Here is a 26,266-nt window from a genome sequence, read left to right as displayed (position 1 = left end):
CAGTTAAAACATATCCATTATATTAAATTTTTGTCATATATTTAGGCCAAAATGTATTTAGCTACATCTTTGACAAAAAAATTCTCAATGAGCGTATTTTTAACCGCTTTAAGACCGGAAGATTTTACCCCATTCCTGACCAGGCCATATTTTGCAATTTGGCACTGCGTTACTTTAACGGACAATTGCGCGCTCGTGCGGTGCTGTACCCAAATTAAATTTATGTCCTTTTTTTCCCCACAAATAAGAGTTTTTTTTTGGTGGTATTTGATCACCTGTGCCTTTTTAAAGCGCCGCCTATGGAGATTTTCATTGACTGGAGTTTGTCACCATTATGCAGGTGTGTGCAGTTTTAAATTGTAACATGTTAGGTATCTATTTACTCAGCGTGACATCTTCCACAATATACAAAAAAAGAAAAAAAAGGGGGGGGGGGCTACCTTACTGTTTAGTTTTTTTTTTTTTTTTTTAAATGCAGTGAAATTAATTATTTCCCCCCAAAAAATGGCATTTGAAAGGCAGCTGCGCAAATACCGCGTGACAAAAAATATTGCAACGACCGCCATTTTATTCTCTAGAGTCCTTGCTATATATATATATATATATATATATATATATATATATATATATATATATATATAGTTTGGGGGTTCTAAGTAATTTTCTAGCTAAAATACAGATTTTAACTTGTAAACAAAACGTGTCAGAAATGGGATCTGTCCAGAAGTAGTTAAAGTGGTTGTAAACCCATTTTAATGACTTTTACCTATAGTTAAGCCTACATTAAGGCTTACCCATAGGTGTTGTAAATATCTCCCAAACTTGCAGTTTAGGAGATATTTACAGTGCATGCGCTCTGAATGAACAGCCGCCCGTGCCGTTCCTTCAGAGCCGTTCCTTCAGAGAGGAAGACGGGTGAAGATGGATGCGGCCGGCAGCAAGGACAACGCAGGCTTCGTTGCAGGTGTCACATAATGTGCTAGTATGCAATGCATACTAGCACATTATGCATTTACTTTGCAGGGGAAAAAAAAAAAAGTTAAGAGTTTACTTCCTCTTTAAACACCCTGGTCTACCTGGGTATTTTTGCTATGTCCATACCTTCATGATTACAGTGTACCCATCTTCTGATGGCTCCTTCCAGTCATCTCACCACTAAACATAAAAATGAGGTCACTGTACTCCAATGACATCTACAGTCACCAGATCTCAATCTAATAGCGCACCTTTGGGATGTGGTGGAATGGGAGATTTGCATCATGGCTGTGTAGCCGACAAATCCGCAGCAATTACACGATGCCATCATGTCAATATGGACCAAAAGTCTGAGGAATGTTTCCAAAACATTGTTGAATCTATGCCACTAGGAATTAGGGCAGTTCTGAAGGTAAAAGGGGTTCCAAGCCTGTACTAAACTAGCCAGGTGTACTTAATAAAGTGGCCTGGAAGTGTATAACACACACATCGGCCTGTTACCGAGCCTTTCTCCCCTCAGCCATGTACTACGCCTGTCACAGGCTTGAAGACAAAGGAAGAGCAGGGCCGTCGGAGGAGCGCCTAGGCCGCACTAGTCATGGCGAAGCCGCGGCGCCATTTTCCCCCTCTCACAGTCCGGAAAAGGCCTCAGCTCCGAACAAACTACTTACCGCCATCACTTAGGCGAAGCCACGTCCTTTCCGTGTACCCTCGCCGAGCTGCTGAACGCTAATAGCCAGGCAGGCGGTAAGCCCCCAACACACAAAGCCGTAAACGGTCCACAGGAGCGGGCGGGGCTCACAGAGCCATCGGAGAAGGCACAAAGGAAGCCGCCGCAGCGCACAGCATGCTGGGAAACGCTGGTTACGTCACCAAGTCCGTCCCGCCAAATTCGACTGAGAGAAGGGTTGAGGAAGTGGCCCCGGACAGCCCGGTGTGTGAGCAAGAGGAGGACTGACTGGCTGACAGCGGTGTGTATTCCTTACAGAGCCTCTCTGAACCGGCCTGTATTCTTTAGCTGCTTCTAGAACTCTGCGTAGCTAGTGTATTCCTATTAGTTTACAGCAGACTTTTACTTTTTATAAGGAACTTCACAATGCTTCTGTCAAGACTACATGTACATGGGAAGTTTTAAAAAGTCCTTTGAACGCTGGAACTTGACAGCTACAGAACGACCTTTAAGGTCCGGTTCACACTGATGCGATGCGGGAAGGCTGCGAACTCGCAGCCTGTTCCCGCATCGCACACGCACCCCCGGCAGTTCACACTGCCATATGCGATATGCTGGGGATGTCAATGTAATCTTAACGACACCCCCAGTTTGATCGCATATCGCAGTGCGATCGTGCAGCTCGCACAGGATCGGATCGCACAAGTGTGAACTGCTGTGCGATCCGATCCTGATGCGGCTAGAAAAAAGGGTCCCTGTGCGTGTTTGGTGCTGCTGCGGTGCGAATTTAGCCATACAAACTGTATGGCTAAACTCGCACCGCACAGCCGATCGCATGTAATGTCGGAGCAGTGCGATCCGACATTACATGCGAACCCCGCACACGCACAAGTGTGAACCGGGGCTTAAACGCCCGTTGTGTCGCGTTTGCATGCCGCGTTTAGTGGCTTTTGCAAAACACATCTGGAGACCCTCCTAAATACCCACAATTGCTCGATTAATTCTGAGGGGGGGGGGGGGGGGTGTCGCCAAACCAACAACAACCCAAACCCAAAATCTACAGAGTTGGGTCACCCTGGCTTGGCAGAGTCCGGTCACCCTGACATGGCAGCTGCAAACTCCGGTCACCCTGACATGGCAGAGTGGGGTCATGCAGCTGCCATGTAAGGGTGACCCCACTCTGCCATGTCAGGGTGACCGGAGTTTAGGGTGATCTGACTCTGCCATGCCAGGGTGACCCCACTCTGCCATGTCAGGGTGACCGGAGTTTAGGGTGATCTGACTCTGCCATGCCAGGGTGACCCCACTCTGCCATGTCAGGGTGACCGGAGTTTAGGGTGATCTGACTCTGCCATGCCAGGGTGACCCCACTCTGCCATGTCAGGGTGACTGGAGTTTAGGGTGACCTGACTCTGCCATGCCAGGGTGACCCCACTCTGCCATGTCAGGGTGACTGGAGTTTAGGGTGACCTGACTCTGCCATGCCAGGGTGACCCCACTCTGCCATGTCAGGGTGACTGGAGTTTAGGGTGACCTGACTCTGCCATGCCAGGGTGACCCCACTCTGCCATGTCAGGGTGACTGGAGTTTAGGGTGATCTGACTCTGCCATGCCAGGGTGACCCCACTCTGCCATGTCAGGGTGACTGGAGTTTAGGGTGACCTGACTCTGCCATGCCAGGGTGACCCCACTCTGCCATGTCATCTGCCATGTCAGGGTGACTGGAGTTTAGGGTGACCTGACTCTGCCATGCCAGGGTGACCCCACTCTGCCATGTCAGGGTGACTGGAGTTTAGGGTGACCTGACTCTGCCATGCCAGGGTGACCCCACTCTGCCATGTCAGGGTGACCGGAGTTTAGGGTGAACTGACTCTGCCATGCCAGGGTGACCCAACTATGCAGATTTTGGGTTAGGGGTATATATATATATATATATATATATATTGTGTGTGTGTGTATATATAAGGCCTCATCTGAACGCGTTTGATCACGTTTTTGAGTTTAAAACGCCGGTAAACACACGTTCTGAACATCCTGAACGCAAATTATTGCTTTCCAAAAAATGACACTGAACTCAACTGCCTTTAAATGACTGTAAACGACCCTGTGTACATGGACAGATAAGATAACATGTAGGTGGGTTCAGGGGCTTCTGAAAAAAACGCCCAACTGCTCCTAAACGTCTGTTTACAAGTAGCAGTGTACATGAGGCCTAAAGGTTGTCTACATTTCTTCTTCATCTAGTGTGGAGACACTCTGAGAGCCCATTCACACTAGAACACAGTGTGGGAAAGATGCGTTTTATGAACACGCTGCTCTTGTGAGATGTGCGTTGGTGCAATTAAAGTGATCGGAAAGGTTCTTTTTTTTTTTTTTTTTCTCCTAACCTCTTAGCGCCGCACGTGAACATGTGGCCTCTCGGCAGGTAGAGCGGCCACATATTTGCGTGCATTAGTGCAAATACAGCTGTCCCAAGAGTTACTGGCAGCTATATTAAAAAAGAATAGCGCGCAAATGCAAAAGAAATTACTACCAAATCTGAAGAGAGTCCATAAATAAAAATGGGGGTTTGGTCCCACCATATGGCCATATCGTGCTCAAGCCCACTACTGCGTCAAAGTACCCCATTATCAGTGGGTCCTACACTATCCATGAAAAAGAGATGAATCCAGCCTTTCTAACCCTTGGAGATAATACTCCTTGCTGGGAGAGATGTGCAAATGCACTACAGGGGACTCCTCCTATATCCACTTGATGGTGGACACTGATTGAGTACAGGTGTGTGTGGGGGGTGGGGAGGGCTGCTCAACCTCGATAGTCTGGTCAGACCGAATACATAATAAACAGGCAAAAAATTTGGGGGAGCATACCCATGTATTTCCAAAGCTGCTGCAGCTATGAACCAAAAGACATGTATATTAAAAAAGAATAGCGCGCAAATGCAAAAGAAATTACTACCAAATCTGAAGACAATCCATAAATAAAAATGGGGGTTTGGTCCCACCATATGGCCATATCATGCTCAAGCCCACTACTGCGTCAAAGTACCCCATTATCAGTGGGTCCTACACTATCCATGAAAAAGAGATATCCATTGCAGCTAACGGAATGCTTGCAATCAGGAGCTTTCTGTTCACGTGCCAACCAATCACAGAGCTCACATGATCATAAACCCTGCCTCCCAGCATCCTAAACCCTTTCAAGGGCTAACAGGCTCTGGCCCACAAAGGTTTAAAGTGGATGTAAACCCCATTCATGAAATTTGACCTGGGCACATATAACTGTAGTGTTTACTTGTCCTGTGTTGTTCTGCTGCCTAGTTCCTCTGTTATCAGCAACTTCTTACAAGTTCTGTGACACAGGAGACAAAAGTAGCTGTAAATTTGTGTCTGGGAAGGGACTTAAGGCCCGTACACACGTACCGATCGTCGGCATACAAACGTCGGCGGACGAAAGATCTGCCGATTGTACGTGTGTTAGTATGGTGCCTCCGACAGCTGTCTGCGCACAATCCGCGGACAAAAGTCTTTCTTGCAAACATGAAAATTTTTGTCTGCGGACACCAGAACGGACGATTGTTCGCCTGTCAGTACAGAATTCGGCCGACAGACCGCAGATTTGCAAGACTGGGCATGCTCAGAAAATAAAAAACACAGGGAAAGTTAACCATTACATGACATCACTTCTGCAGTCAGCTGAAGTCTGCAGACAAAATTCTTGTGCTGTCCTTGTGCTGTCTTTGCACTTTTCAACAGACACCGACATCCCGGGGAGAAAAGACGAACATTTGTATGCCGACGATCGGTACGTGTGTACGGGGCTTTAGATACAGATAAACAGAGAGCTGGTCTATTTACATCATAGCTCTGCCAGTTTCTTTGTTCCTCTGCCTATGTGGGGGGGGGGGGGGGCTTTCCTCCAATCAGCTCACACACAGTGTATGCCCAGATTCCCACTCACTGCTGAATAAGAAAATAAAGTTTCTAACACGATTTGCACTTTCTAAAGAATATAGAAAGCTGAAGACAGCAGATATACATGTAAAACGTGTAGGGAGATATGTCTCATCCCTGTGTATCATCTGAGGCTGTTTACTTTATTGGGTATATGTTAGGGTTAACATTCACTTTAAGTAAGTAACATGCCATACTTACCTGATTTGTGTAATGACTCCTCCTCTCCGTGTGCCACCGTAGGAAGCCGCTTCCTAGGGTGGCACATGTGCAGGTTTGACCTCGAGCCGCATTTAGTGTGTCAATCGCCATTGCCCATTGGCACTGCATTTGCATTCACCAAAATGAAAGCTTTCGCAGTACCATGCAGTTTGATGTGGCGTGATTTGTAAAAGTATTGCTTGCACTTCTTTTTGAGGGGTTTCAGTGTGTTTGGCAGCCGTTTCAAATGAATAAGCTGTCAAAACTAGGACCTGCATGTGTAACCTGGCCCTAAGATTGGGAAATTACCAGGTGACAATAAAGAGGGAAAAAAAAAGGAAAGCTAGTGCAGCTATGACCTGGAAAGCTGTAATTTTTATATATGTTTTTTTTTTTTTTTTTTTTTTTATTTCTTAGTATGTAGCAGCATATGGCGTCATCCAGTGAGCAGCAATGCCGTAGCACCTTTCTCCTGCGCTCAGAGAAGGGGCCCCCTGTCCGACTTGTTTAGAGATGTTACTCCATGGAACTCGCACTTGACTACCTAAATGGCCACGGCCTTGCTGCCCTTTAAGACTGGGGTTATCCAAAGGCACTAAAGTTAAAAAAAACAAACATAAGGGCGCACCGGCCTAGCGCATTATCCTCCATATCAGGCTTTATTAATAAAGAAGTATATATAGTCACAAACATAGGTATAAAAAAAGCACATCAAATCCCAACATCTGTAACAAACAATATCCATGACCAATGTCCTCAATGTAAGATGGCTGATGTGTTTTGAGGCTTAGCCCCCTGGCTCTGAAGAAGAGGCTAAGCCTCGAAACGCATCAGCCATCTTACATTGAGGACATTGGTCACTGATATTGTTTGTCCCAGATGTTGAAGTTTGATGTGGTTTTTTTTTTTTTTTTTTTTTTTTATACCTATGTTTGTGAGTGTATATATACTTCTTTATTAATAAAGCCTGATATTGAGGATAATGTGCTAGGCCAGTGAGCCGCATGTGGCGCCGGCCAGTGAGCCGCATGTGAGTCGGGGTCCTAGTAGATGACAAGCTCAGCAATAGCATGCAATGCCAAGCTGCTGCAAGCAAAGGGAACAGAATACTGGCATGTATTAAAAAAGGGGATTCACTCCAGAGATAAAACAACAATTCTCCCACTCTAAAAGACTCTGGTCTGGCCACATCTTGAGTATGCCGTCCAGTCCTGGGCACTGGTCCTCAGGAAGGAACTGGAAAGAGTCCAGAGAAGGGCAACAAAGCTAATAAAGGAACTGGAGGACTTTTTCTATGAGGAAAGACTACAAGCATTGAACTTATTCTCTCTGGAGAGAAGCTTGAGAGGGGATATGATATCAATGTACAAATACCGCACTGGTGACCCTAACATAAGGAACAAACTCTTTAGCGAGAGGGCATTTGAAGACGTGCCATTCGCTAAAATTAGAAGAAAAGCTCTTTAACCTTAAATTGCCTAAGGGGTTTGTTACTGTTCAAGCGGTAAGGATGTGGAATTCTCTTCCACAAGCAGCGGTATCAGCAGGGAGCATCGATAGTTTCAAAAAACTATTAGATGGGCACCTTAACGACCACAACATACAGGGGTATACAATGTACTATTGACACAAAAACTCACGCACACGCATCATAAGTGGAACTAGTTGGACAGGTGCCTTTTTTCAACCTCACTATGTAACCAGGTGGCATCTGCCAGTGAGACGCATATGGTGTCAGCCAGTGAGCCCCATTCAGGATCTTCCTTTTAGTTCTTTTAATGAGGAATGAGTGTTTCTGGTTGCCATTACTTCGGCTCATAGGGTTTTGGAACTGGCTGTCCTTTCCTGTGAGGAGCCTTTCCTGGTACCCCAGGATGGATTCATCCATCACTTTTACGCAAAGTGGTTTCTGCCTTCCATCTCAGCCAGGATGTTGAATACTTTCATTTGTCCTAAGACTCCGACGTCAGGGGACAAAGCTCTTTACACCATAAATTGAAAGGTTAATGTGTTTCTCGCCCAAACTGTTTGCACTAGGCATATGTGACACGAAAAACAGATTCATTTATGTCCATTTAATGTTTTATCGTTCGAAATTTGGTCATTACATGATGGCACGATTGTATGCTCTCACGGCCGATTTTTTTTAAATTTATTTATTAATTTTTTTCGTTTTTGGAAAATGAGTTTGAACGATTTTTTTGGCTGTGTATTACCAGCTTAGGGTGCAGTTCTTGTCGGATGAACTAGTAAATCACAATACATAAAATCCTCTCCATGTAATTGGCTCACAGACCTACTACCATTAAGGGGAAAGTACTCCTGTGGTAGGTGCCACATTTGCAAGTTGGTGAACAGGACAGATATATTCTCGCATGCGAACCGGCAAAATACCTCTCAAATTAAGCAGTTCATTACCTTTAATACCATCCCTGTACTATACATGATGGAATGCCCTTGTTATAAGCTATATATGGGCAAAAAAAGCACCCGCTCAAGGTTTGCATTGGGGAACACCTGTTCAGCATCCGAGCCCCAGATGATGAGACCCCCAATAACTAAACACTTTTCCAATTACCAACAGGTACTTCCCAATGGACTAAAAATAAAGGGCTTCTTCACCCTAAAATTAACAAATAGGAGTGGAGACTTTAAAACAATCCTTCTCCAGAAAGAAAAGGAGTTGATTTTCTGTTTGGGGACCCTTGCCCCGAACGGGTTGAATACCGAATTACTTTTGCAGGTATTCTTTACTCCATAAGAAATATCATATGGCCCAGGTATAGCCTTGGTGGCCAATGGCATGGGCCCTAACAGGGGGCAGCTACAGTAAACGCTCCCCTGTGGCTTAATCCACCTGGGAAGCCCCTTTACTTAAAAGGGTCAGAAAACCTATGGATAAACTTGGGCTATGAAACTGGACGTTGCTGACAGCCAGTATTTTGTTCTGCCTCATTTCATTTTATGTTATTTTAGTTTACCTCTCATAAACTTTGTACTATACCAGGAATGGTAGAAGCGGTTACGGATGGCAGGGACATTGTCACTGCGAAAGTGGGTTTCCTGGAGGAGTAAAAAATTTTGATACGCTGTCTGTGAAAGTGATACAATATCTGACTTCTCTTTTCTGGCATGTTGAAACCCCTGCAATTAAAAGAAGACTAGGTTACATGGTCAGAAATCATCATGACAGCAAGGAGAAAGAAACGATAGTGAGGAAATCTCGCTGACCCAGCTAGTAACGAGTGTAGCAACCGAAGCGTTCAAGTGAGGGGGGAACAGAAAGGGAAAAAAAGAAAAGGGGAAAGCAGAAAATGAGAGAAAAGGAAGAGATCATCCACAATAGCGGATATTGTATCAGAAAATACATTAAAAACATTAGGCCACTAGGTGGCGATACTGTAATATAGGATAAGAGGTATATCTAATAAACACGAGAACTACACAACACAGTGCATAAAAACAAAAGGCACTCCATGGGGAGTCAGGGAGATGGGGGTCTTCCAATAGGAAAAGGAAAACATTTAAAAAAACAAAAAAATATTAAAAAGATGCCTCCCAAACATGGGAATGTCAATCACATAAGTAGCAGAGCTGAAAAATAACCAAAAGAGCAGCCCAACGCAGACATAAGAACAAGGCGGTCCACATCAAATCCCGCAATAGTTAGATGGTAACACTAAAACCTGAAAACATAAAAAAAAAACAAGCATGGCACTTCAAGGACTCCAAAAAAAGAAAACATTGGGAAAAAACCTAGATGAACATGGTGCGGGGCACCAAATGAGGCAGTAGGGAACAGTGGCATGTGATCAGCCGTTTGTAGATTTATGCAGGGAGAACCTGGAGCATCTCTTCTTGCCTTGGTGGAAGGCTTGGTGTAGTCGGCGAGAAGGGCCAATCAGGCAGGGAAACCTGGGGCAGCTCCAAAGTCCCAAGGAAATTTGGGAGGTCACCAAGGGTGCCGAAAATGGCGGTTAAAGGGGAATCGCCATTGGTACTTGATGCGTTTTTCCTGCAAAATCGAAGTGAGTGGTTTCAGAGCCCGCCGCATCGTGAGGGTCTGGCGGAAAAGACCCGGCAAAAGCATGACAGGGGTGTCATTAAACAAGATGGTATCCTGGGAACTTTCCGCCTGCATAGTTCTGTCCTTGGTCTTTATAGAAATTAACCCTGCACAGGGTATCGCGGATAAAAGAAGGGTCAGAGGTCCTCGGGCCCGAGGTTCTTTGAACTCTGTCCAGCTCAATAGGATTTTCTTTGGATAGTTGCAATAGCTGATTGAAAATGGCGGTGACCGCCGCAGGGAGATCTTTATGGCCAACAGACTCAGGGATGCCACAGATTCTGATATTCCTATTCTCAATGTCTTCTTGCTGATACATATGCTGTTGGATCATGACCGTGTAAGAATTCAGGATCCCCTCATGAGATTGAATAGCGGTGCAGAGGCTGTCAGTGGTGTTTTCTATATCTTCCATATGTACACCCAGATCTTTTTTGAGATCATTGATCTCCTGCTTATAAGTCTTTTCCATGCGTTTGACATAGTGTTTAAAGTCATATTTTGTGGGCAGGGATTTAATGTAAAATATAAAACGAAGAGCTTTCAGCAAATAAATAAACACAGAATAGAACCTCTCAGTGGGTAAATTTGATCCTCTGCGCTGGCAGGATGTACATGCAATAAAAACAAGATATGCTGCTACTTCCAATGTAAAGATATATAAATAGATAAAATTCAACACAGAAATAATGTCCAAAAGTATTGCTATAGAACTTTAGTAGCGCAATGAAGGGATAATAAACCTCCTGTAAGAAAGTACAAAAAGTGCTTCAAGTGTCCAATGCTCAATGATAAGTACAAGTCTCTAATAGACCACACTCTGTAGAGGATCCTTAAAGTGTGCTGATAACAGGACCACCATAGGGTAACGCCACCACCAGTGCTGGGGTATGGCCAAAAAGCTCACTCACCAGAACACAATGCCTGACCACTCTCGTGGACTAGGCAGAAACAGCATGGGTTAAACAATATGGATAAATCGCCTTCCTCCTGGCAATCCTGGATCCTGCAAGGACTCTTCCTCTCATTGGCAATGTGTGGGTGACAAAATAGAAAGCACTCCCATAGCGTAACAATGTTTTGGCAATTTTTTTCACACAAAAAAGAAATCCATCACACTCACTTTTATGTAGATCATAAACAGCAAAGAGAAGCTGATGGGTCCAGAGTCTGGTGCGCTATATTCGCGGTCCCGCTATGCTAGCCGAGCGCCCGGAAGCTCCTTCCCCATCAACGTGCAGTAGTTAGTGGACGCCGTATAGCCACGCCCCAAAGCGTTTCGTCATTTCTGACTTCCTCACGGGGGCATGGCTATACGGCACGGCAGTCCCATTAAGTAAGGAGCTTAATTGCCCGCCCACCTCCGGAGAGACCGGAAGTTGCGCGAGTACCGGAAGTGGTCATCGGCTCGTATCACACTGAATACCGAGGACTGTCAGCAAAGGCCGAGCCAGATGCCTCTACTCATCATCTACTCCTGCTCCATAATTAGCGATATCGGCCACATAGCATATACCGATCGCTTACAGCCATATTGTGCATCGATACACCAATATGGGCAAAAACTAAATTAAATTAGATATACGATCTAACTGTTACATAGGTAATTTGCAACCATGTTAAAACATTAAAATAAAGCTTTACAACATATAGTAACTACGCCCGACCTAATCCCGATATGCAGGAGGCCGAGCCGATCTTAAAAGCCATAATACAAGTCATGATAAAATTCATCATTCTAACATACAGATGAGGACAATAAATACAATAATGTACATAAAGCTGGAATAAAATAAAAAAAATGTGCATTTGATAAAAGGGGATATGCGCTCAATTAAAAAATACATGTAGGATGCATATAAAATGCACACTAATGGCCGGAATACACGATAAGAATATCGCCCGATCATTCGACCACCGACTTTTGAAAAAGTATTTGTCGGTCGAAAACGTTGCCAACATACACGGCCCGAATATCGCCCGACCGGTGCCCGCCGACTATCGAAACAGCGTTCGTCGGTCGAAAACGTTGCCAACATCAACGATCCAAAAAAAACCGTTACAGACCAATCGATTAGATACGTAATCCGCACGTTAAAGCGGAAGTGATGTAATGTGCGTGTGACCTTTTTAGAGACACGCACTTCCTCCTAGCACCAAGAGCCACGCACTTCCTCCGAGCACCAACGACTGCCTAGCACGAACGAGCGTGGGACCAACGTTAAAAGGCATAATTTAATATAGCCGTGTGTATATATACATATATATCTCTATATCACACACGTGCGTTCGTCGGTTAGTGTTCGTGTTCACGAACGGGCGATATAGAATATGGATAAGGCCCAGAATAAGAAAATTTACATCAGTGCACTTGGTGTTTTAGCCATCCATAAACACCAAAAAAAGAGCACAAGGAAGCAAAGAATTTGGACAAAGAAATGGCTGCAGAACCGGGATCAATATTCTCATATTGACTTGATTAGAGAGCTAAAGGAGAACAATCCCGATGACTACAGGAACTACCTCAGGATGTCTGATGCTTGTTTCCAAAATTTATTATCTGTAATTGGTCACCATATCAGGAAACAAGACACAGTTATGAGGGACTCCATCACTGCTGAGCAGAGACTTATTGCCACTCTGAGGTTCCTAGCCACTGGAAGAAGCCTACAGGACCTCAAATACAGTACCGGTATATCCTCCCAATCACTAGGAAGGATTATTCCTGAAACCTGCAGTGCAATCATCAGGGTCCTGCAAAAGGATTACATAAAGGTAATACACATTTATGATATTAACCTACTGTCAAACCCTCTACATATCTTCTGTATTAATTTCTCATCTATTCTCCATGCTATACCTGTTTGCTACTTATTATCTAGTTCATTTCATATGTAGAATGATAAATATGAATGTCTAGTTGATTATAAAATCAATTAATTGTCTAGCAATATAATACAACTATTTATGTTCATTAATACCTAGATTCCAGGAACATCAGAGGAGTGGATGAAAATTGCAACCGAATTTTCAGAAAAGTGGAATTTCCCAAATTGTGGCGGAGCAATTGACGGAAAACATATCAGGATTGCGCCCCCTGCTCAATCCGGATCGTTCTACTATAATTATAAAGGGTTTTTCAGCATTATCCTTCTTGCTGTTGTGAATGCCAATTACGAATTTATATTTGTAGATGTTGGTAAGAATGGTAGGAACTCCGATGGAGGGGTTATAGAAGAAACTGAGTTCTACCGCCGTCTAAAAAATGGAACCCTAAATTTGCCGTCAACGCAGGAAACGCTCGAAAATTTAAACTTTGTATTTCTTGCTGATGACGCTTTCGCCCTGGGAGATCATCTTTTGAAGCCATTCCCTTTCCGGAGTCTCACTAAAGAGCAAAGAATTTTCAACTATCGACTCTCAAGGGCACGTCGTGTAGTTGAGAATGCTTTTGGAATAATGGCGAATCGATTCCGCATATTCTTGACAACAATCAATTTGTCAGTTGAAAAAATTGATCAAGTTGTGCTTTGCTGTTGCATCCTCCACAATTTCCTTAGGCGTAATGCATCAAAATATTTATCATCTGGAGCACATACAGGAGCAGATCACGAAAGATGTGAACCAATGGCAAGTTCATCTGTGCAAACCGATTTACGTGATACTGCAGACACCCTTACATCAATTGGACATTCACACCCCAGGTTAGCAACACATGCAGCAAGGCAAAACCGAGTGGATTATATGAACTACTTTGTTGGAAGTGGCGCTGTGGAGTGGCAGGGTGACATATAGTTTTTTCGAACGGTTTAAACAATTTCTGCATCATGAAATAATCTTGATAAAATGCTACACCGTTTTGTTTATGTCAGTTATTCCATTAGAAATTAAACGTTACCTATTGGTGTTCATTATTTTGCGTCTGGTTATTTAATTAATGTTAATGACATGTTCTGTACATACCACTATAGGTTCATATCATCTTATTGAATGTAGCAAGACTCAAAACGGGTTAAACTGGAAAATATTCAGCACAAACACCACATATCAGCTGTAAATTTTTTTTGTTAACATAAAAAAATAAACTGTACAAACAATCCTTTATATAAAGTATATTTGAAATAAACCAACCTTCATCAAGTATATGTGGAAAAAACATGATGTCAACAGACCAGCAGGTAATGAACACATTAGACAGACAACTTACAGGTTAGTGTAATTATAATCTGAACCCCATGCAGATCTTTCTGATGTCGGATAAGACCATGGAGCATTTTGTTGTTGATGGATTGGTGGAGTACCCTGATGGTTCTGATATGGTGCCGGTGGTGTAGTATGATGATGAGTAGTATGAGGAGTAGGCATCATATGCGCTCTTTGATTATCACCAAGAAATGTATGTTCGTTTAGTTCCCCCTTTATGCCTTTGTTGCATAACTGCACCAACAATGGCTCAAAAAACTGCCGTTGCTCCTCTGACATCTTCCTTATTTTATTAGCTGTCAAAATTCCGTAGGCATCGCAATCATCAGTTTTACTTTGCAGAGCGGCTGTGGCCTGGTTCAAGAATCTATTCGTTGCATCATCTATATTCTTCCTTTTACGAGGTATCCTTGGTGAAATTATTGAGGGAGATGGAGTAAAGGATTCATCAGTAGGGCTTTCCTATAAAATATTCCAAAATTATAATAAAAATATAAAATAAACTTTACTTTACTAAACTTTACTTTTTTAAAACTATCCTATTCTTCCAAATTTGAAATTGAGTGGAAACTTTGTTCTTTCAATTGTGTCAGAAGATCAACAGCTAAAGAGATGTAAGGTAAAAGAATAAACACGCTTACCGGGATCATTGGTGAAGCATTGGGGTCATCCAAATCTTCCTCTCCTGCTGATATGGGCTCTGATGAAGTTGAAGTCATCGTGTTGATAGAACTTCTCATCTCGGTCTGATCAGTTAGAAAACGTAAACTGTCAAAATACCAAAGTCTGGGCGCATACACATCATCCACACCGACTCCTGACCTTTGTGATTCCTTGATTTTGTTCAGCTCTTTTTTAAACACAGTTCTCAAATTGGCAATCTTGGCAATCTTGGATTTAACATACTTAACATCTGCATGAGCATTTACAGCAGTGCATAGCTCTGCCAGCTTGACATAGGCCTCATGTTTCTTTTGGCGGTCGGAGTACTCCTTTGATTTGCTTTTCCATAGACATGGCATTTCCTTATACATGTCTATAAACAGTGGAAGGAATTCAGGTGAGGTAAATTTATCAGTCATCACCTCTGAAAGACAAAAAAGTCATGTATATGTTTAATTGAATAGGTCATGATGCAAGCACCAATAAATGCACAACAAATACACAATAGCTTACCAGCTGTTCTCGACAAATACTCGCGCGAATAATATGACCAACGATATTTCTGCCGTGACGGTGTGCTCGTTTGCAAAGCTTCTTTCTGACGATTTTTGTCTGGCACAAACACGGAACGCTCTTCAGCTGGCCCGCACAGTTCGTTCGCTGTTTTGCTACAGAGCATGCGTGGTTGCGTCGCTCCACCCTGTTTTTCGGCAGTATCGTCCGGTACGGATGTGGGTGTTCCCTGCTACAAAGTGCGCCACAACTATTTCCGCACGATGCAGCGCTCGTTACACAGCAGGAGGGATATAGAGGGGACCAGGAAGGAACACAGAAGCGACCATAGGAAGAGAATCAAGGCAACACCAATGAGCAGAGGTGAAATGATGGAGCTAGTGCGTATTTTGGAAAAAAATGACTATGATGGAAAGTTCAGCAACTACACTAGGCCCAACTTGAGGAAAGACAAGATCCTGGATAAAGTCATTAATGCTATTTCACAGAAGCATGGCATTGAACGTTCAAAAGATCAGCTGTGCAAAAGGTGGTCAGATCTGAAACACAGGGAGCAGGACCAACTTTCAAGAATACACAAGATAATCAGAAAACGTAAGAGACATATGAAGATTTATGTATCACATTTAATGCATTAGACCATGAATATATAAGATTGTCATGGGTGTATATGATTTGTTTTATTGCAATTGTTGTTTTAACCTTAAAACCAAAAATACATATATATTTGTTTTTTAGGTAACATAGCCAAGAGGCAAGCACGCTTCCACAGTAAGATGTCATGTTTGTCAGCATCTGAGGAGTCTACAGCCATGCTAAATACGGAGGAATTGACAAAAGAAGACATTACTGTTAGTTCAACCCCTGATACAGAGGCACATAGAAATGCAGGTGAATAATGTACAAATATTCTCCTTGAATGTTTTTTTGGTACTGTCTTCTTTCAATATCGCAGCTAAACATTCCAATGAGTATACCTGACAGTTTGAGATTTTTTTGATATGATTATGTGTTTATGGTCTTGTGTTTGCATGTCATGTATCTTGTTTTTTTTTCTAGGACCGAATAATAAAAATATGCCTTCAACTTTGATTGAAAATGAAGGAATGCAGTATTCTACAGATAAATCAATATGTCACTCATCAGTGCACGTTGCAGAATTTGTTTCAAGCATTCAAAAAGAGTGTGATATTCTGGAGGACGATATGTTTGTCACACATGGAGGGATAGGTAAGTTGAGATGCATTGGGAGTTTATAGATGTCTAAAAGCTTGCATTTTGTTGTAATTTCTTTGTATTTAAAAATTATATGATTGCACTGAAACAGTATGTGCTGTGTTGTGTGTGTGTGTGTGTGTCAATTTTTACATTATTTCCATTACTTTCCAATAGGCACAAAACATATACCGCATGGGCATAAAAAATTACACCAGGAAGACAACGACAACAATGACAGATTATGTGTTGATCATGACCTTCCTATTGTACTAGAAATCAATGACGATGTTACAGAACATGAAGCCTCCTTCGATGATTCCAAAGATGGGACTGGTTCAGAAGAGACATCAAGAGATGCTGTGTCAAGTACGCGTACGTAGTTAACATAAACATGTAATGAATGTGCAACATCACATATATCTTATCAAATAATTAAATAATCGATTTTTTCCTTTATTAGGTCAGCTGTTGGATAGTGCTACTGCAGCGAAGATTACTGTTGAGCTGCTGAAATGTTGCGCATCAATGGAAGACTTGCAAAGTTCACTCACAGCTATGCAACAAAGAATAAAGGACTGTGTTGATATATTGAACAAGGTCTAGATAAATACTTTGGTTTATGGTGGGTTTTGGACTGAGTGTAATCGAAAATACTGTTATGTTTTTGGTTACATAACCTATTAAAAAGTTTTAATAGAAGATTAACGTTAAACATGTTGAGGTTAAGTAATGACAGGTGGATCACATGTCCCTATCACTACATAAGCAGCATTGCCTCCAGTTCCCATTGAGCGTGCTAACCTTTTTTTGGTGTGACTTGGAATGCACTAATAAGTACACAAGAGATGTGCTTATTCTTGTATTTCTGTAGGTGCATGGCCTAGGCTCCTCCTCTGTGTTCTTGCATTTTTGGAGGGGAGGGAAGGGGAAAACTAATGTGCACATGACTACTTCATACAGTGGTTGCCTATTATAGTCTACAGTCTTCCAGTGTCCTTGATGCATACTGTTGAACAATCATAATCATCTGAAAAAAGTCTTTGATTTGGATTTTGCTCCCCCTTACCTCTCAGTGGCTGTTATATTTTAAAATTATGTTGCATTATGACATACAGATGTCACAACAGTGACCTGCAAGGACAACCTACAAATACTCAATTCCTGCACTATAAGTCCATTGATCATGCTTGCACTTGCATATATGGGCAATTTGCACTATTTGGCAACCTGTTATTTGTTGTGTATGTTTTGTCTCCATTGGCACTATGTGAACATCTGTCAAATATCTTTTTGTATTATTTATACAAAACACACATCTTTATGTTTTTTATGATATATAAATATATATTTTTATTTGATTACAAAATCAATAAAAAAATTTGTTTACGCATTTACGGTGTCTTCTTTACATTTTCTTTGGGAATTTATCATGCATTTAATATATATCGGACAATGTTGATTAATGCTTTATTTTAAAAAGTCCATTTAACAATTTAAATAGGGAATACCTTACCAATAGATTTGCTAAAAAAATACATGACATATGTCTATTTGACATTTCATGCTATATCTTGGCTGAGAGGACTTCTTTAGCTTTTTCATTCGTGTTTACGAAACTTCTTGACATGGTACAATGCTTCCGGGTCAACAAACATTTCCGGGGAAATATTTCGGACATGCGTGATGAGGTTGAATTGAACGACCTCAACATCAACGTATAGAATATCGTTCTTTCGCAAACGAGACGACAGAATTTTTTCGGGTTTTTCAAACGGTATTTTTCGTTCATAATATCGATATCGCTCATTGATGGCTGGACATTAACAAGTAGAATATCGGCCGATCGCTCGCTGAACGGAAATTTTCGTCCGATATTCTTATCGTGTATTCCGGCCATAAGGTTCAATTCAAGTTATTGAAGAATATGGATATAAGATATGAATATCTAAAAAATATATGAATGTCTAAAAAATATATATCAGATGAAACTGGGTAAGATTAAAACCTAACAAGAGGAGATTGGATCTCAGTTTAAGAGTCACTAATAAAACAATTGAGATCCAGCTCAATGTTTAACCCCTTAGGATCCAAAGCTTGAGTTAAAAAGATCCATTTGGTTTCGCATTTAGAGAGCTCTCTCACCCAGTTTGCACCTCTCCATGATGGAGTCACTCTTTCAATCCCCCAGAAGTGCAAGCTCCTGGGGGCTCTTTGATGAAACTGTCTGAAATGTGCCGATACATTATGTTCCCTGACACCTTTTAAAATATTCGTGATGTGCTCACCTACGCGTTTTTTTTAAAGTGCGTTTCGTGCGTCCAATATATATCACATTGCAAGGGCACATCAATGCGTACACTACATGAGTGGTATTACAGGTGATTAGGTTTTTAATTTTAAATTCTTTATTAATGGCCGGGACTCTAAACTGATTTATTTTCTTTGGATTTGTACGAGCAGTGAAACGGGCTCTACACCTGCCACATGCAACTAATCCCGTCCTGTTAGGGAAAAAAGACACATTTGGTGGGTCCAATACTCTTTTCACCACCTGATTACCAAAATTGGATGCCCTCCTGTAAATAAACGAGGGTTCCTCCGGTAATACTTTCCCCAATGTTTTATCCATAGTCAGAACATGCCAGTGTTTCTTGAAGATGGACTCAAAATGGCGATAGTCACTTGAAAAGTTGGATAAAAAACTCCATTCATGTGTATTATTGTTCGTTGTTCGGGCCCTCCCATTTCCACGATCGAGTAAGGAGTCCCTTGAGGTGGCCAGGACATCCTGGATTTCCTTATCCAGAACCTCCTCCTTGTAGCCTTTGTCTACAAATTTTTCTTTAATGACATCAGCTTGCATAAGGTAGTCATTATCAAATGTGCAATTCCGCCTTATACGCATTAGCTGACCTCTCGGGATGTTTTTTAACCATATAGGGTGGTGCCCACTTTGGATAGCTAGATAGCTATTCCTATCAGTCTCTTTAAAGTATACTTTCTTAGTAAAACTAAGAGCATTTCTCTGTATCCATACAACTAAAAAGTGAACCTCCTTGTCACTCCAAGTAAAATCCAGTTTAATATTATTAAAATTGTTGTTAAGATGGCGCATAAAATCAAATAAAGAGGCTTCAGAACCCTCCCAAATAAAAATAATGTATCTTTCTTAAGTTCAAGGAAGCTTGATTTAAAAACCATATTTAGTCCCAACCAAGTACCCCCAGCAAATAATGATATATCAGTGGTTTTAAAGACCCTATCATTAACCCTGGAGAAACAAGTGAGAACATGGTGGGACATTTGTACTATTGAAACATACCTCACAGAAGGTTTAGTGAGTAAAGGGCTGAGATGGGAAGTAGCCCTACAGGATGACTTGTCTGATGAGACATCCACTAAAGAATGGTATGTTTTTTTCCAACAAGCAGGAATAGACCTACAGACTCTTATCCTGAAAAGGAAAAAGAAGAAAATGGACGCTTTAAATAATAAAATTAAGGAGCTTCAAACTAAAATAGAGCCCCTGAAAGATACTCCTATCATTAAAGAATTTAATGAGAGCACTAGGAGTAAATTAGATAAAATGGATAAGGACACTCAAAAAAAGAAGGTGAAAAAGTTTAATAGGGATCTGTTTGATTATAAAAATGATCAAGTATTCCTGTGGCAACTCAACACCAACATTGAGGTCTCTGAGGCATCTGTTGACTCCCCAACTGTGTCTAAAACCCCTAATAGACCAGTCCCTGTGATTTAAGAAAGTGTCCAAACAAAGGAGGGATCATACTCCAAGTCAGGTTAATGGTTACCCCCATCCGTCCCCGCGGATACAACCTCAGCAGGGTGAATGGATTTATCCACCTAGAAGAGGTAATAATAGGGGGAGGCCAAGAGCACGTGGTCAAGGAAATAATAACCCGAGGGGTAATAGACAGTACCCAACAGAAATTCCTATACGGAATTATTTCCAACCACTGGAAAACATGAGGAATCCAGACGAATATCAGGATCCAGGTTCTAGGAATGGCCCTGCTCCTTTTTTAGGGAGAGGCCGGGGGAGGGGACGTCGCGGTCCTTATGCTCAGGGACACCAAGGAGACCGAGGCAGATACAGGATAGACCCGAGCAATACAGGTGATGTAGAGCAGGGAGACGTATCCTGCTCAAGAAAAAGGCAGAGAGTAAACTAAATGATGGTATTTTTAATCTTAGTCAAGTAAAGCTGGAAAAAAATTAGTTACATATTTTGAATCAAGGACTAAAGTGTGCCCCTAAAAAGGCCATGAATAAGTTTAGTGTCTACATAGACACACACAAATATATTGGGAAATTAAATCTCAAAAAGTATTTTCTGAACAACCCCATTTCATCTATTAGCAATAGCGGAAAGAATGGCATGATAAATAGCGGGTTACGTAATAAGTCCATCTTCAACCCTCCTGTAAGTAATAATCAATGTGTTGACGTTTTCAAAAAACTGGTTTTGCGTGACTTGCAGGAATTTACACCTGACCATAGTATTGAGAACAGATATAGACATATTCAGGAAGGTTTGGACTCATTAGAGAAGCGGAAAGAAATTATAATAAGACCCGCTGATAAAGGGGGAGGAGTGGTTATTATGGACAAATCATTCTACATTAATCAGCTGACTGAAATGTTGGGTGATGAGAATACCTACCAAACATTGTCAAAAGATCCTACGGATAAATTTGAAACTGAATTAAGATATCTGATTAATGAAGGATACTGTAAAGGGGTATTAAAGAGGAAGTAAACCCTCCTCAGGAAGTTGTACCTATAGGTAAGCCTATGATAAGGCTTACCTATAGGTACTGTAAATATCTCCTAAACATGTACCGTTTAGGAGATATTTACCTTTAATGCAGCCAGTGACGTCACTGGCGCATGCGCTCTGAAGGAACGGCTGATCGTGCCGTTCCTTCAGAGCCCCGTGCCGTGACCGTCGGCTCCCGTGCGCGTGCGCGGGAGTGACGTCACCGCGGCTCCGGCCAATCAGATGACCGGATGCCGCGATCCCGGAAGACGAGCGACATGTCATGTCACCCGTCATACAGGTAAGAGAGCGGCACGGCGGGGGCTCGTTCTAAGGTAAGTATTTCATAATGAGCTAGTATGCGATGCATACTAGCTCATTATGTCTTTCTCTTGCAGGTTGTAAAAAAAAAAAAAAATTTTAAACAAGTTTACAACCTCTTTAACCAAAAAAGAAAAACAATACCTTGTACCGAGTGTTTGCCGAATACCAATTATATACACCCTCCCCAAAATACATAAAAATTTGACATGCTCTCCAGGGCGTCCGATCGTTAATGGGATAGGATCAGTATGCGCTAGGCTGGGACAGTATCTTGATACCTTCCTACAGCCCAGTGTGGTATCCACTAAAGCATTCTTAAAAGACACCAAGGATTTGTTGTGTTCTTTGGATGATGTGTTGTTGAGGGACGGGTCGCCCGCCTTCCTGGTGACGGCGGACGTGTCGTCCCTCTACACCATCATCCAACATGATGATGCCCTACTCGCCCTTAATTGGGCGATGAGCAGGAGAGATGAAGTGCCTTATGATCAAAAAGTTTTTATACGCAAGGCACTGGATTTTTGTCTTGGCCATAATTATTTTTGGTTTCAAAATATATTTTATAGTCAGAAAACAGGAGTTGCCATGGGCGCGAAATTCGCGCCCAGTTTAGCTAATTTGTTCATGGCCGAATGGGAGGACAATTTTTTTTTTTTAATGAATCTTTATTTAGTGTACAAGAGAACAGACAAAAATGAGACATCATCAACAACAAAATTACAGGGTAAGGGAGGCAGCACAACTTTGCCTCACCTCAGGGGGCATTAAAGTGCAATACAGTACAGAACATATGGGGAAAACAGTAGTGTGCGTCAACACACCATAGTGCAAACCATCATGCAGCGGGAACAGAGAAGAGGGCGGCCTGCCGGGCATTACGCTTCCTGGTCAGCCACAGACGTCCGTGGGTCCCAGAAGGTGCAATAGCAATCCCGAGGGAACCCCAGGCAGAAGCACGCCGGCGGGGGTCATCAGCCTCCATCAAACCGCCCCCAGTGCGACGACCCCAGCCGGCACCCCCCCGGGCTACTCAAACCTCCCCCCACTAAGCGTGGGGGTACAGTAGATGACTGGGAGGAACCACACAGAAGGGCTGGGCCGACCTAGGGCCAGCTCCGTAGGCGGAGGGGCCAAAGGCAAGAAAGGCGCTTCGTGTCTAGCACCGGCAGACCCCCCAAAACATTAACCATAATCGCCCACTCGAGGTGGATGGGGCTGCATATAGAGAAGAAGAGCGAGCAAGAAATCTAGAAACCGGGATATCAGAAAGAGGAAACCAGAGGGAAGGGTGAGGAGAGGGAGAGAAGAAAGGAGCCTTGGGAAGAAGAAGGCGGAAGGGAGAGAGAAGAGCATACCTGCCGGAATCCGGAGCACTGCCAAAACCACGCCCCCGCGGGATCCTCCAGTCCTCCTGAGGGCCAAGGACAGCTAATGGGAAGAAATTCAAGGGCTGGGCCTGGGAAGGGCTGCTAGGGAAGGGTCGGCCAACACCAGCAAGGCATGATCCAGGCTCGAGGGCAGCGCGGACAGACCACCGGAGTGATCAGTCCACGGCAGCCACCTCGAGTCATTGCGCTCCTGTGTCCCACGACATCTAGCGAACCCAGTCCTCCGCATCTCGGATTGTGTCCACCATCCGCCGCCACTCCGCCCTGCCCGGGACCTGCTGCCGCTTCCAATAAATTGGGATCAATCTCCTCGCAGCATTGAGGAGATGGGGTAGCAAGCTACGTCTATATTGGCTGAGCGGCATGCAGGGCACGTGCAGGAGAAAATGGAGGGGGCTAAATGGCACGTCCAGATCCAGGATAGTTTTGACCTGGTCTCGGAAGTCATGCCAGAAAGGGGCGATCACCGGGCACTCCCACCACAGGCGCAGCAAGGTATCGGTACTGCCGCAGTTTCGCCAAAATGCGGAGGAAGCCGAGGGGTAGATGCGTGCCAAGTCAGCCGGCACTCGGTACCAGCGTGTCAGGAGCTTATAATTTGTTTCTTGCATCTTCGAGTCCGCCAAACTCGTGTGGGTCAGTTGGTAAAGGCCAGAAAGCTGGGCGGCAGTAAATTGCATCCCCAGGTCCCGCTCCCAAAGTCTAGTACATATGGGAGCAGAATCGGAGGATGCAGCTCCCAATAGTTGGTACAACTCAGAAACCATGTGAGGGATAGGGTCGTCCTGAATGAACAGACGTTCGAAGGGTGTAAGAGATGCCTGAGGGCGAATCGTCGGGCCATGAACAGCGAAAAAATGATGGAGCTGCCTGTATCTCCAAAAATTCATAGGGGACCCGCCATGCCGTGCATTCAGGACTTCATAGGACAGGAGTTTACCGCCTTCCATCAGCTTCCCGCAACTGGCGTTGCCATCATCTACCCAGGGGTCAAAGAAGGCTATCTGTTCCCCCGGGGGGAACCAGAGGTAGCCCCCTAAGGGGGCCAACGGGGACACAGGGGGCGCCAGGTCCAGGAGCTTATTCACATGGTCCCACACTTTTGTGGACCGTGAGGGGGGAGACATTGTCCGACAGCCCCCTGTATTCCCGGGAAAGCCAGGGGGCATAGGAAAGGTTTCTACCCGCCATGAACTTTTCCAGAGGGACCCATAACTTGGATCGGGTGTGGAAGCGCCAGTTGAGGATGCGCTGAAGGACAATAGCGCGGTAGTAACGTCGCACATCTGGAAGGCCAAGGCCTCCCAGGTGTTTAGGACGTTTCAGGGTGGCCAGGGCGATGCGGAGGCGTTTACCGTTCCAGACGAAGCCCGTAATCCGTCCGTCCAGAAGGCGGAAGAAACTACGAGGCAAAGGTATAGGCAGCATCTGGAGATAGAACAACACCCTGGGGAGGACGTTCATCTTAACAATATTTACCCTTCCTAACCAGGTAAAGGCCGTTTTGTTCCAATGTAGGAGGTCCTGTTTGATGTCAGCCAAGAGGCGGGGGTAATTAGTCTTATAGAGTGTGTCAAAGCGGTCTGTAAGCTGTATGCCCAGGTACGTTGTCAAGGGAAGAGTCAGTCCATCTAAAAGGGAAGGCGGCCCGCAGGGAAGCAGACAGGGGCGGGGGCACACAGATGGGGAGAATCTCAGATTTGCCAAGGTTGATCTTAAAATTAGAGACCAGGCTAAACCGCTCGAGTTCACGCATCAGGACCGGCAACGAGAGCAGGGGATCTGTAAGGTGGAACAGGATGTCATCGGCATAAGCCGAGAGCTTATATTCCATTGTCCCAACACGCACGCCTCTGATGTCCCCATTCGCCCTGACCTTGGCCAAGAAGGGCTCCAGGACCAGGGCGAAAAGAAGGGGCGAGAAATGGCACCCCTGTCTAGTGCCGATCCGGAACCCGGCGGAGAGACAGCCATTAACTCGGACCCTAGCACTAGGGTCTCTGTACAGTGCCATGATCCATGCCAACATGTTGCGGCCCAAGGCCCAACGACTCCAGGACCTCCTTCAAGTAGGTCCAGTCCACTTGATCGAACGCCTTTTCGGCGTCGGTCGAGAGGATCAGATAGGGCGGGGAGTCAGGACGGGTGGTAGCCCAGTGGATCAGCTGTATCGCCTGGAAGGCATTGTCTCTAGCCTCCCGACCGGCAAAAAACCCGGTCTGGTCTAGGTGAATAATCTGGGGCATAAGATGTTTCAAGCAATTCGCCAGGAGTTTTGCGAAAATTTTGATGTCCACGTTGAGCAATGAGATGGGGCGATAGCTTTGTGGAGCCGTGGGATCCTTGTTAGCCTTCGGGATCACTGTAATGTGGGCCAGTAAGGCTTCCGAGGGTATCTCCCCATCTGTGGCCAGCGAATTGAAGTAGTCACACATGGGTTTCTGCAGGAGGGGGAGGAAAGTCTTGTAATAGGCCTTCGTGTAGCCGTCAGGGCCAGGGCTTTTGCCGTTAGGCAGGGAGAGTATTGTGCGTTCCAACTCAGCCAGTGTAATGGGAGCGTCTAGGTCCGAGCGTTGGTCAGAGGACAGGGAGGGGAAGACGTGGTCTGAAAGGTAGTCTTTGATGGTTGTCAACTTAGTCGCGTGGGAGTCCGCCGCGGAGGAGTCGGAGAGGTCGTAGAGGCCCGCGTAGTAAGCGCGAAATTGGTTAGCAATCTCCGAAGGCTTAATAATGGGGTCGCCGGAAGGGGAGCGCAGTTTGTGCACACACATCTGGGCACGTTTCCGACGCAGGGCTCGGGCAAGCATGCGGCCACACTTGTTGCCCTGTTCATAGAATTTGTGAGAGACATGACGCAAGCGGGTACGGGTATGCCTGTCTAAAAGGCGTGAGTGAGGCGCAGGTTGACCAGTTTAGCCAGCGCGTCGGGGGTACCCGTCTGCTTATGGGAAAGTTCAGCCTGCTGTAAAGAGGTCAGAACACGGTTAAAGTCCGCCTGGCGTTCCCTTTTAAGCTTAGCGCCCAGGGAAATGAGCTCACCCCGCACCACCGCCTTGTGTGCCTCCCATAACAGCCCCCGACTCAGATCATCTGACGCATTCTCCGCAAAATAACACCGCAAGACCTCCGAGACCTTGGAGACCACATGCGAGTCGTCCAGTAAATTTTCGTTCAGTCTTCAGGTCCACGACCTAGAAGAGCCATGGGGCAAAGATTGCTCCGTAACAACCGGAGCATGATCCGAAATTGTGATGCTACCAATGGACGACCGCAGGAGGGACTCCAGGGTGGGGTGATCGATGTAAATGGCGT

General features: G+C 44.2%; 3 protein-coding genes across 3 annotated transcripts in view; 2 read left to right on the top strand and 1 right to left on the bottom strand.

Moving 5' to 3' along the window:
• RSRC2 (arginine and serine rich coiled-coil 2) overlaps positions 1-1,794 on the bottom strand; it is a 49,480-nt gene extending 47,686 nt beyond the window's left edge. Inside the window, exon 1 of the mRNA XM_082256672.1 lies at positions 1,647-1,794. Within this exon, the coding sequence (XP_082112798.1) occupies positions 1,647-1,652 (6 nt within the window). The 5' untranslated portion in view covers positions 1,653-1,794. The remainder of the gene's footprint in view (positions 1-1,646) is intronic.
• Positions 1,795-1,859: 65 nt separating this feature from the next.
• Positions 1,860-26,266, top strand: part of KNTC1 (kinetochore associated 1) — a 792,142-nt gene continuing 767,735 nt past the window's right edge. The window contains exon 1 of the mRNA XM_082256649.1: positions 1,860-1,946. The gene's annotated coding sequence lies outside the window, so the exon portion shown is untranslated. The remainder of the gene's footprint in view (positions 1,947-26,266) is intronic.
• LOC309544768 (putative nuclease HARBI1) lies at positions 12,197-13,660 on the top strand (the record flags this gene model as incomplete). Its single annotated transcript, XM_082243743.1, has 2 exons — positions 12,197-12,640; positions 12,851-13,660. The coding sequence occupies 2 exons, from the start codon at positions 12,197-12,199 to the stop codon at positions 13,658-13,660; spliced, it is 1,254 nt and encodes a 417-aa protein (XP_082099869.1).

Source organism: Pelophylax lessonae (genome assembly GCF_965119305.1).
Source record: "Pelophylax lessonae genome assembly, chromosome: 1".
NCBI lineage: Eukaryota > Metazoa > Chordata > Amphibia > Anura > Ranidae > Pelophylax > Pelophylax lessonae.
This window is presented reverse-complemented; position numbering and strand designations above follow the sequence as displayed.